Here is a 13,089-nt window from a genome sequence, read left to right on the forward strand (position 1 = left end):
TCTTGATCAGAGTCCTTTTATGCAAACAACAGAGCTTGTGAGTAGAATAGAAAAAAATAGAATTTGCTGAAAGTATAGAAAGAGTTGACAGGAATGCTGGAGAGTCAGACGTGGAGAATGGGCTATAATCTAGGAAGGCCAGGCACAGGCACTACAACCAAGTTTGTGCCTCAGGAACAATCTGGCATGGCTCCCGTCACCAGGGTAGGGACACCAGCCCCTACCTCCAACCCCCATCAGGAACCCATTGCTGTTGGATACCTACTGTCTCTGTTGCTATGAATAATTCTAAAATTGTCTCTATGTTTTCGTGTCACTTGCTGAAGATTCAAAGTTCAGAGAGGAGTGGCCAGGTGGCTAAGCCTAGGCATATGTCATGTACTGGCTGCTAGAGGGCAAGGAGAAGAATACCCCCTGCTCCCATACTTCAGCTTCAATACTGCACAGAATGGGGCATTTCTACAAATAGGAAGGAGGTTTGGATGCAGGTAGTAACAAAACAAAACAAAATGTCTACTATGCCCAATTCCTTCTCTTTTTTCAGACTGGTTTTCTTTCCTAGCTATTCTGGTTTTTTCAGTTATCAGTTGTCATCACAATCCCATGGTGTGAGGCTAGAAACTTTGGAATCATCCACAACTCTGTCATCTTCCCACATAGTGAATAACTCTCTAGATTTCTCAGGTTTGCCTTGCTTTCTGTCACCGCTACTGCTTTTAGTAAGATTGCTTTGGCAACAGCATAGAGGAGAGAAGAGACTAGAAATTGGGAGCTGGACGTCTACGATGTTAGAATTGAAGCAGACCTTTGAACTTATCTATTTCAGTCTTCTTATCTAGGAGTATTCATTAGAATTCTTATGGTATTAAAAAAAATTATGCATCCTGCCAGGAGTGGTGGCTTCTGCCTATAATCCTAGCTACTAGGGAGGCTGAGGAGGGAGGATCACTTGAGTCCAGGAGCTTGAGGTGCATTGAACTATGATCATGCCCCTGCACTCTAGCCTAGGTGACAGAGCAAAATCTCACCTCAACATCCTGGCATTCCCCACCTGGGTTTTTGGGTTCAGTAGATGTGAGGTGGGACCTTGAGGTGCATTCCAGGCTGAGAACTGCTGAATACCCTGTTTTAAAGGAGGGGAAATTGAGGCCCAGAGAGAAGTTAGGTGTTTGAAATCGCAGTGAGTTAGAAGGGGCCAGGACCAATCCCAGATCTCCTGGTTTCTGGTCCAGTGCTACTCAGACCTCTTGTTTTGTCCCTCTGCAAAAGTAAGATTTCTGTCTTTATTTGTATCCAAGAAAGCACGCTAGGCTTCTGTGGCCCAGGTCCTTAAACAGTAAACAGGCCATTCAGATTAAGAGGCTCAACCTATCAAGAGTGAACAGCCAGCACAAAGGGTCCCATTTCTAATGGTGGTTGGCTTGATCTCTGGAGTAGATGTCTCCCTTGTCAGAATCTGGGCAAAATGTCCTCAAGAACCTGATGTGGGGAGGGAAGTGGGGAAGACCCACGGCTAAAGGTCAGCCTAGCCAAGGCCAGACTTCTGTGTCTGGCAGGATTCTGACTGTCTGGGCCTTTGTGCACACAGATCTTTGTTTCCATTATTCATTGACCCTTCAATTCTTGACTGTCCTTCAGCCATCTGGTTCTCATCTTGGGAATTCACTTCTTTTTTCTTTTTTCCTGCTCTCAGACTTTGACCAATCACTCTACCTTGGATTGGTTTACCATTAGCTCTGGGCAATCTCATTGAAACCCAGGGCTTCTGAGGCCTTCTATTATGTTGCTTTTTTGATTTTGCTCTCTTTACTAAACTTGGGTTTTCCTATAAAGATTCCCAGGAGGAAATGCCATTTATTTAATGCCTTCCTGCTCCAAATCTACCTTAGGGCAAAGAAGAAAAGAGTGGGAGAATTGCTGTAGCAGAATCATGTTTCCATTAGAGGGGAGCCCATTTTTCTCCTGTACCCTCTACATCCTGAAAGTGGTCTGGCATCAAAGTCTGAGCACCTCACCCTGGCTGAGCAGAAATGATATGGCCAGAGCTGGCCTTTGGGAGGCAACTCTAAGAGTGGTGGAGAATGGATTAGAGGAAGAGAGGATGTGGGAAGGGAGACACTTAATCCACTGTAGCCACACAATCTAGCGGAGAGATGATGAGACCTGAATTGGGCAGTGGGAATGGGACAAAGAGGAGGAAATAGGTGGGAAAATAGTCATTTTGGTGGGAGAATTTGCAGGACTAAATCACTGATGGGACGTGGGAGATGAGGGAAAAATTAAAGATGACTAAGTTTGGAGCTTGAGGACCTGGAAGGATGGAACCTTTAATAGAATGAGGGAAATAAGAAGAGCTGATTTGAAAGGAGGGAGAAGAAAGTGACATTAGTTTTGTACATGAGGAATGCAGACATCCAAGAGGATGTTTCCATGAGGCAGTTGAGGATGCAGGGCTGGACTCAGGATGTCTGGGCTGCAGGCATCAATTTGGAGTTTCAGAGGGAAGAAAGCGTGAGCTGGACCAGGTGAGCAGCAGAGTGAGAAGGGGGCTGAGGCCTGAGCCTAGAGGAACCCTTACATTACAGCCACAGACACGGTGGACAGCCCAAGAAAGGAGTCTGAGATGGGGCTAACGGGCTGGGAAAAAACAGCAAAGTGTGGTTTTGCCAGCCAAGGGAGGGGAGTTTGCAGGAAGGGATATGGAGAGAGGACTAACAAGAGGCTGTTGTTACTTGTGGCAGTTAGTTACTACAGTAGGCCTGGTTTCAGGCACAACAGCTACACCGATCAGGCCCTCACATTAAATGAAACATCAGGACAGGTTTCTGGATAATTCACGTATTCCTCACTCACTTTAGCTTCATTTATCAAGGTATTGCAGGATAAATAAGTGTAGTTACTTCGTAATTAAAGTTTACTATCAATCTAAATTTCTAAATAAATCCCCTCAGTGCTCAGCCTCCTTTGCTTCAGTAAGAGGAAACTGCAGACACTGGAGGGCGAGGCTGATGACCGGATATATAAATAATAACTAATAAATATTAATGAATTGTCCCTTCCCGCCAACCAGGTCAGAGGAGAACCGCCTGTGGGCTCACTGAAGTCCCGCCCCCTTATGAATATGTAGAGAGCACTGCCCGCCGCGCCCCGCCCCGCCCTCTACTCTTCTCCCTCGCAACGGACTCTCTCTTCAAACGGGAAACAAGATGGCGGCGGCGGGTCCGAGTACTCGGGCCTCTTCAGCGGCGGCGGCAGCAGCTCTGAGTCGGCGGGGCCGGCGGGGCCGCTGTGACGAGATGGCGGCAGCTAAGACTGGGACTCAGGGCGCGGCCTCTGGGTCCGCGCTGTTGGTATTGCCGCCGCCCTTGCTGCAGCCGCCGCCGCCGCCGCCGCCGCGGCCGGAGGTATCGGGCTGCGCCGGGTGCCTGGAGCCTCCGGGGGAAGCGGCGGCCCTGCCGTGCGGCCACTCGCTGTGCCGAGGCTGTGCCCAGCGCGCCTCCGACGCGGCTGGCCCGGGCTGCTCGCGCTGCCGCGCCCGAGGCCCGGGTTGGGCCCGCCGTCGGGCCCGCGACGACAGCCAGGCCGACGCGGAGGTGCTGGGCGAACGCATCCGCCGGAGCCAGCCCGAGCGCTGCCGCCCGCGCCGGGACGGGGGTGCGGCCGCTGCGGGGCCCAGGCCGGAGCAGGAGCCGCGCGCCGCGCCCGCGGAGCCAGGTGGAGCTTCCCCTCCTCCTCTTGGGGTCGGACCGAGGCCGAGCGCGCCACAGCCGGGCCTGGTTAGGGGGTGGAGAGTCCCGGGCCCTGCTCGAGCGGGTGTGGAGAGTTCTCGTGGGGTTGGAGCCCGGGCTCTGCCCAGGTGCAGTGTGTATCTGATTTTGAACTTCAGAATGGAGTACAGGCACGTTGGATTTGGAGGGGCAGTGAGGGGACCCCGCGCCTTTACGTGAGTCAGAAGTTTGGAGGGAAACAATTCTTGGAACAAGTTAGGGGCAGGTTGGAATTGGTGTGTGGAGGGGGAGGGGCCCTGGAAGATCTGAGAAGTGCTTGGTTTAGTGTTGGATGAAGAGCTTGGGGTCGTATTGCTTGGAGAGATGTGGCTTTTGGGCCCAAATGTGTCACTGAGGGGAGTGAAGGATCCAGAGTTTGGGGGACAGGTTGAATTTGAGGATGTAAAGGGAGCTTTTCAGACCTGAGAGCTGAGTGGGTTGGGAGAATGAGCTCACATGTGCAGCGGTTCTTTTAATAAAATCTTGAAAAATGCATGGTGAGCACAGAGCCTGACACATAATTAGGAAGCAATAAATGACAATGATTTATATTTATAATGGTACTAACAATAAGCTCCAGTAGTGCCTGACAAAAAAGCTGGGTTGGGTTTAAAAGTTTTGGAAACAAAGATTGGTTGGCAGGGGCTGCTTCTATCTCCTTGACACCTTCTTATCATCATGGCAATTAAGTGTTGTAGGACTTTTGCCTTGAACTTCTTTGGCTTTCTTAGCACTAGCAGCCTGCCACTCCTTGGTTCTGGTCTGAGATAGAAAATGCTCTATTTAAAACAGAAAACATGACTGCGTTATAACTTAGGACTCTTTTTGGGACACACCCAGTGAACATTGATAAAAAATGCTTATATAGGCGGAGATTTTCAAGACACATAAATCAGGAAAAGCCAGATATTTGCATCTTTTATGTTGGGAATTCTGGCATGTGTTATTTTCAGTCGGGAAAAGGAGGCATTGCTTGTGTATGAAAGTGCAGTCCCTAGAAACTACAGGTTTCAGGATGCAATCTGTTTTGGTTAAAGCAGTTGGAGAAACTTGCCATTGTCCTAGGATACCTTGCTTTTGTTTCTGGAGTTGAGGGGACTTGCATCTTACTTTCTGTGTTCCTTGTTACTCCTTTTAAGCTCACAGTATCCCTATTAGATAGCTATTTTTATTTCCATGTGATAGATGAAACTGAGGTCCAGAGAGATTAAGTAACTTGCCTAAGGATGAAAACCCAGTTCCACCTGATTCCTGCTCAAATCAAGGATGAAGTTCTTCTCAAATACTATCTAATCTGTGGATGCCATGTGTTGATCTCGTATGCTATTTAATTTGCTTCAAATTCTGAGAATATGGTCAAATTATAAGTATTTCTGTGGTCTCCTTAATAGTGCTATTGATTATATGGTCAAATGCAATAGAGATTTTTATTTTGTTTTCATAAGCTTGGAGTCCCTTGTGAAATATCATACCTGAAATTTGAACTATGAGAAGGATTATGGCGTGGTGATTTGTGCAAACTTTTTTCCCTTGAAGAAATTTTTGTTATAAAGTGTATCCATTGATTAAGGAAAATTATCTAAAATGAGATCCCAAATTAGGATCTATTACAGAGTCACTTAGTACCCACTAGTTACTTCATATGTTTGTGTGAGGATCATAATGAAAACTATTTTTCCTAAATATTCTTGTTGGATAGTTGAGTATGTACAATTACATGCTTATTTAAAGAATTTTAGAAGTGTAGAAAAATATTACTGAACTAGGGCTTGGAAATTATCTTTTAGCTTCAATGGGTTGTTTGAACCTCTTGCAGTTATGTACAGTATTTCTTAATTTATAATTTTAGTAGGCAGTGCATTCATATGATTTAAATGAAACTATAAGAAAGTATGTAGTAAAAAGTTTCCCACTCCCACCAAAGAGTCTTGTTTATTCTTCCACAGTTTGTGTATCTGCATGAAAATTCAAGTGTATTTACTTTTGTCCTTTTCATACAAAAGGTTGTCTATTATATACACTGTTCTGTAACTGATTTTTTTGTTTAACATTACATGATGGAGGTCTTTCCATATGAGTACATAGAAAATTTCTTCATTCTTCTCATGTTATATGAATTTTCATTTAATGGATATAACGTCATTTCCTTAACTGTCTATTGGTGGATATTTTGGTTGTTTCCTGTCTTTTGCTATTATAAATAATTGTTTATAAAATCATTATATGAATTTGTATGTGTATTTTTATGGAGGGGTCACAAAGCTTTCACCAGATTCTCAAAGGGTTGGGGAAAAAGAAAAAGGGCTAAGAAACATTGTTTTAATTCTGAGCCTTTATTCTATAGAAGAGAAAACTGAGACACAGAACAGAGAAGACAGTTAAAGATTTACATGAATTAATAGTAGATAAACAAAAGCTGAAAGAAACAGCCTAATTCACAGTGAAATGCTCATGATGGCTTTTGAGAGAGAAAATTGAAAATACCAGTTTTATAAATATTTACATTCTGTTTTTATACGTGGGAAATAGCAACAGAATTAGCAATGTTAGGAATATTCAGAAGTATATTGCTTAATGATATTCTTTTTACATGGTGAGGTCAATTGATAAAAGGAAATGTCAGACCAGCTATATAATACTGGAAATGAAATTTTGTAGTAAATTCACTGGTGTTTAAGTGAAATTCCAATTCTTTTTTAAATTTTGTTAAAGTCCAGTCTCTCTTTTGGAATTGCTTTGTCTATGAAAAAAGTGTAAGAGTTTATGCTTGCAGAAAATTTTGGTTGCACTGTTCACATTTTTTGTTTTTTTGCCAGCTTCTTGGTATGTTTTAAGGTTCAGAGCCTTAATGACTCCTGCGTAAATGTTTTATTTTAATTCTTACATGCACTGTCAGTTTCCTTTTTGATATATCAGTTCTTGTTGATTTGTGAAATCCGATGAAGGCTATGTCAGTGATCATTTCAAGATGAATTCAGACTTCAGCTTCATGTTCTTTGAGGATCTGCAGCTCATTGTATATATTGATATACTTAATATTTGGACCATCTTCAGCAATATTCAGGAATAATGTAATGAGTGCCTACTCTGTACCAAGCACTATTCTAGGTCCTTGGGAAATACCAGTGAATGAAATATTAAAGATCCCTCTCTCATGGAGCTTATATTCTAAATTTAGAGACAGTCCTGGTCTATTGATTTAAAAAACATATTTACCACACAGGTGTACATAGGTAGATTTAGAACTATACATTAAAGCTACTCTTAAGCTTTAATTTTTTTCCCTCAAATCCCATGACAAATTAAGCCTCTTAAGAATTTTAAGAATTCATTTAGTCTTTTGATTTGAAATCAAGGATGATTATTCTAAATTATATAGCCTATGAACTTGAAACTAAGACCTTTTTACTTTTTACGACAGTTCTTTTTCTATCATGGGTAATGATTGAAGAGAAAAGCTAGACAGGCATATGAATCTTTTAAATTGACAGTTTAAATTTTTTTAAATTTGTGATGTTAAAAGTACATTTTAAAAATTGAATAAATAAAAGACATTGAATGCTGCCTCATTTATCCCTTCTCTTTATCCCATCTCAATTTCCCTGATCACTTAGGGTTAACATTTATATATCTAAAAAATTTCCTCTTTCTGTGAAAAACAAGTAGTTGGCAGACAATGTTTGCTATGTGTGTAGCCTAAATTACATTTAGGACTAATAAATAATGAGACCATGTGATTATCTTGTAAAAGGACAGGAATTTCCCTTGTCTGTGGAATTTGTTTTAAAATGTATAAAATGACTCACCCCCATTATCCTTAATGACATATATTCCAGAATTCGAGAGTGTCCTTATGTGTTATACTAGTGCAGGAAACATTTGCCTTGTGCTTATGTGTTTTTTAAAACTCTTGGTGAGATTATGTCACCATGTATTCTACCAACTAAACATTAATTATTATTGAGGGAATATCTCCAGTCCATAGAATTCAGCATTGAGCAGCAGGAATTTGGGAGGTTTTTGTTCATTTATATTTCTACTCCTCGTCTAACTTCCAGTTAATCTTAGAAGAGTTGCCCACCTTGAATTCACTTATGTCTGAGTTTGCTTGAATACACGATGTAGGATCTGTTTGTCAGATTTTATTCCACTAATTCAGTGAGCATTTTTAGGGGCACACTCTGTGCAAGATGATACAATTAAAATGGTGAGTAAGACACGGTCACTATTCTTTAAGACTCCACAGTGTGGTTGGGGAAACACACACTCAAATAACAATACAAAGTGTTACGTGAGGTAAATGCTTAATGCTAACAGTTTAGGAATCTGGAGGAAACCTGAGGAAGGCATTTGAACTGTATATTGAAAAAAGTAGGAATTCACCAAGTGAGGCAGAAGAGCCTGCATGTTCAGAGGCATGAAGGTGCTTGGAACATCCAAGAAGGTGTTCGGATATTAACTGGCAAGAAGTAAAACAGGAGGTCAGAGTGGAGTGAGGAAGCAGTGGAGAAGAGACTGCAGATGGCAGATCATGAAGGGCATTGTATGCCATGCTAAAAGAACTTTGGACTTTATCCTATAGACATTGTGGAACCCTACAAATTTTTAAGTAGTGAAATGTATCGTCATAATGTAATTTATAAAGAATACATATTGGTTGGAAAAAGGAACATGAGAGTAGAAACTTGGAGGAAGGGAGTCTAGTTAGGGAATTATTTTAGTAGTTCAGGCAAGAGATGAAGGGGGCTGGACTAAAGTGTTGGCTGTGGGGATGTTACCTTCAGTTGTTCATTAATTTAGTAACAATTTGAGGATCTCTGTACTGGGCCCTGGAGCTACAAATAGGGGTAAGGCATGATTCTGTCTCAAACTGTAGTTGAGAAGATATAGAGTTGAAATGTGGTATAATAAATGTAATAGTAGCTGTCAAAAACTAATGAGCTACTATAAGGCTTGGCATGTAACGAGCTCAATAAACGTTAGCTGTTTTCAGGAAGAAGAGAACCTAGTTTGGTTGCATCTGTAATGGCTTCAGTGGAAGACTGACATGTAACCATGAGTACTCATTGAGTGAATGAGTGCAGAATAAAGATGAGAGAGGGAAATCAGTACATTTAAAAGCATAAGAACATGAAACAAGGAGAGTTCTAGAGATTGTAAATAAGAGTGGTTAGACTCGCAGGCGTCCTCAAACTACGGCCTGCGGGCCACATGTGGGTGTTTTTGCCCGTTTGCTTTTTTACTTCAAAATAAGGTATGTGCATTGTGCATAGGAATTTGTTCATAGTTTTTTTTTTTTTAAACTATAGTTCGGCGCTCCAATGGTCTGAGGGACAGTGAACTGACCCCCTGTTTAAAAAGTTTGAGGACCCTTGGGTTAGAGCATAGAGTGTACATGGTAGAGTGAAAGGATGTTGAATTGCAGAAATGGGCAGTTGCTGGATAGTAGTGGACTTTGCATGCCATACTAAGGAGTGAGGATCCACTGAAGAGTTTCAAAGAGGAATTCATCTTTACACTTTAGAGTGATCACTCCCTTGAGGATATGTAGCAAATGGAATGGAGAGCCCAAATTCTCTTTTTAATAAGATAGCTAACTAAAATAAGCTGAAAACTCCTCTACTACAAATATCCAGAAAAGCTGGATAAAAAGAACAATTATTTGAAATGCTTTTTTTGTTTTTGAGACAGGATTTTGCTCTGTCACCAGGGCTAGAGTGCAGTGGCATTATCATAGCTCACTGCAACCTCAAACTCCTCAGCTCAGGCAGTCCTCCTGCCTCAGCCTCCTAAAGCACTGAGTTTACAGGCATGAGCCACCATACCTGGCCTTAAATATGTTCCTAAACTTTTAGGAAAGACAAGAAAATCTCCAGGTTCTAGAAACAAAAATGGAACTAAAAACCAAAACTGTAAGCCCTTAAGCCCATGCTGTGTTGCCCTGGAGCAGGGTGAAGGAGTGGGTTGAGAGGTTGTTTCGGGTTTTCTATTCTTAGCAGGTGGAGTTTTAACCATGTGCAAAAAGGAACCAGAATGAAGAATTCTGCATAAAGCTCACTTGATGTGCTGCATTCTAGGTGAAAGGGTAGGCTGGAAAAAAATCTTGCTACTGACACAGGAGATACCAAGAAATCTTGTCTTGATTTTACTTGGACTCTATGCAAAGAGGAAATGGAAAAAAAATTCCCCCGAGAAATTGAAGCATAAGATCTATACCTTGCTCACATTTGGGATCTGAGTTTATATTTTAAGGCTCAGGTATTCCCATGCTGAGAAATCAGTATAAAAAGTGGTTCCAAACTAGTGATACCCTTGAGTCTCTTGGAGAAGGGAAAAACTAGACTCTGAGAGATACTACCATACTTTGGACCACAAGGGATTCTTGCAGAAGAAATGAGCCCAATTGAAAATGAACTTATAATTAAAAATGATAACACATGAAGAAATAGTTTTCTACCAAAAATGAGAATCAGCAGATACAAAAAGCAGGAGGATTATAGTTCTAAGAACTGGGATAATAGAATGGCAGTTTGAAAGATAATTTAAATTAGCATATTGTAAGCGGCTAAAGATGTTAAAGAATTAATTGACATCCAGATAAATTGTCCCGGCCCGCAGGACCTTCTGTTACTCGTGGGGTCAAGGGGGACCATGCCTGAAAGAGATGGGCGAGAGAAAGGAATGAGACCAAGCAAAGGGTTGTCAAGGTCTACTTTACTTGGATTCTTAGTAGGTTTTATAAGCATACAGAAACAAGGAAGTAGAAACAGAAAAATAGAGTGGGGCGATGATGAGGCTTGGGTCTGGGTTAATCAGCCCCAATCAGCGTCTTATCGGTATCGGTATCGAAGCTGTTTGTGACTGATTACTCAACCCCAACCTGGCAGGTGGTCGGGAACAATTGCAGTCAGCACTCCCTGGAGCATTCCGTGGTCAGCATGTCATGGAATGCATTCTTCTCGGAGCTATAGCTGGAATTTTCCAGGGCGAAGCCCGTGCATAGGACGAGTCATAGGGGAGTTGAGGGTCTTTGAGGGTCCTTGCCTCCAACATCTCCCCCTCTCTTTATTAATATGAGGGAGATTTATATAGGTGGGTGGAGAGCCTGTCTTAGGCTACGCGATGGGCTTCCGCGACCAGCACCCCAAATATAAGATTAGGCGATTAACGTGAAGGTGAGGCCTCTGTCTTAGGATATGTAGGTGGCATCTAGCTCTGGCACTTTTTATTATGAAGTGTGCCCCGGGCATGGACCTACAATATTCCCGTCATGGAGTCACCTCACCGTCGGCGGGGTGTGCATCTGGTACACGGCATCGCGATAATCCCGTCATGGGCGTCTCCACAGCCTTTGGAACCAACTGCGTTCCATGTCTGAGGCAAGGTTTGAGAAATTCGGACCTTTAGTGGGTGTATTGGGAGACTCTCTACAGAGGTCTTTTCTGGAGCCTCTTTGTTCTAGCCGTTGGTAAAACACGGAGACCGATTTTTGTGTGGCTGCATCTACCTGTGACTTGACAAAATCAGTTAGTTTTTTGAATGCCCAAGGCCCAAAGGTGAGGAGCAACAGAAAACCTACAAGCGGCCCTAAGACACTGGGAAGCAATGTGGATAGCTAGGGGGATGCGGAAAACCAATTTTGATACCATGCTTCACTTTGTTCTCTCCGTTTTTTCCTATCTTCTAGGCTTTGTCTGACTCTTTTAATGCTATCTTCTACCAGACCTGTTTTGTCTGCGTAGAAGCAGCATTCTTCTTTAAGTGCTGCGCACAAACCTCCCTCTTGGAGGAACACTAAGTCTAGACTTCTTTTATTTTGTAACACTATCTCAGAAAATGAAGCGAGGGATTCTTTGAGATATTTTAGGCCCTGCTGTAGCTCTCGGAGATCATTATCGATGGCAGCAGAGAGCTGCAGGTACTGCTGGTTGGAGGTGACTAGAGAGGCTATGCCTGTTTCAGCCCCTGTGGCACCAAGGCCTAGAACAACTGCGAGTGTTATGGCCGTGATGGGCTCCCTTTTTTCCCGGGGCGTTGTGGTGCCGCGCTCTCAAAATTTGAGCAATTTGTCAGCAGGATGTACAGTGAGTCTGGGGAAGAGCATGACTAACACACAATATTCTCTATGCTCAAGAAACGTTGCAGTGACTACATGCGGGGTAAGGCCGGAAGAACAAGCAAAATAAGAGGTGTTAGATGCCTGAATATACTGAAAGGTGGAGTCGACAGTAATTTACTGATTGCATATTTTCTTTAAGGGCGCGGGGGGAAGCCCCATTCTTGGGCTAAGAAGGCAAAGGCCTAGGCCTGTGATTTGGCTGAGTGTTAGGCCATCATGGGTCTCCAGGCCCCATCTGAGTTTGCTGGTGTCGTTAGTAAATAATCTTGGAATGGGGGAGACTCTTGTTTTTTTGGGAAATATTACAGGTGTCTGATAGAGGAACTGAATTAGTTTATCAGGGGGGTAATGATTATCTAGTTTTCCCTGGAAAGACGTACAGTTAACTGCCCAATCATCATCATTTTGTATTAGCCACCGAACTTGGGAAGCATTGTAAGGGAGTATTATGATATCTGGATCTTTTCTAAAGAGTTTAAGGGAGTTTTCTCGCCCCAAGCGAATAATCTTAGCTATTAAATAAGGGTAGGTGGGAAGGACTTTGGGGGGGGAAGCCAACAGGTGAACCCAAAAAAGAGGCTTGCCCTGCCAAAAGAGTCCCGTGGGCGAAAAGGGGGTAGGGAGGACAATGAAGTACAAGGGGGAATCGGGGGAGAAGTAGCCAATGGCCTGGGCATTTATGGCCTGCTGGACCAAATTAAGCGCTTGCTGCCCTTTTTTAGTTAGGGAGCGGGGAGAGGTTGGATTGGCATCTCCCTGCAGGATGTCAAATAGGGGTTTTAACTGTCCTGTGGTGAGTCTCAAATATGGGCAAAGCCAATTAATGTCGCCTAGAAGGTGCTGAAAATCATTAAGGCATTGAAGAGAGTCCTTTCTGATCTGTACCTTTTGAGAGAGGACTTTATTGGGGAACAATTTAAAGCCTAGGAACAGGTGAGGGGGGCAGACCTGAATTTTTTTCAGGGGACAGGCAGAGGCCTCGAGCTTGTAAGGCCGAGACAACCTGCATGGTAACTTGATGTAAGGTTGCCTCATTGGCCCCAGCGAGAAGAATGTCATCCATATAATGAATTATATATAGCTGAGGATGTTGAATTTTAAAAGAATCAATTGTCTGAGCTACATATTTTTGGCAAAGAGTAGGGCTGTTGGCCATGCCTTGAGGCAATACTTGCCATTGGAAGTGCGGAGAGGGTCTTATAC

The 13,089-nt window shown here is 43.1% G+C and overlaps 1 protein-coding gene across 1 annotated transcript in view; it reads left to right on the plus strand.

Annotated features, from left to right (window-relative positions):
- The first annotated feature begins 3,182 nt into the window (after positions 1 to 3,182).
- Positions 3,183 to 13,089, plus strand: part of RNF169 (ring finger protein 169) — an 83,985-nt gene continuing 74,078 nt past the window's right edge. The window contains exon 1 of the mRNA XM_012745036.2: positions 3,183 to 3,714. Within this exon, the coding sequence (XP_012600490.2) occupies positions 3,207 to 3,714 (508 nt within the window). The 5' untranslated portion in view covers positions 3,183 to 3,206. The remainder of the gene's footprint in view (positions 3,715 to 13,089) is intronic.

The sequence above is a fragment of the Microcebus murinus genome, chromosome 4 (genome assembly GCF_040939455.1).
Source record: "Microcebus murinus isolate Inina chromosome 4, M.murinus_Inina_mat1.0, whole genome shotgun sequence".
Classification (NCBI taxonomy): Eukaryota; Metazoa; Chordata; class Mammalia; order Primates; family Cheirogaleidae; genus Microcebus; species Microcebus murinus.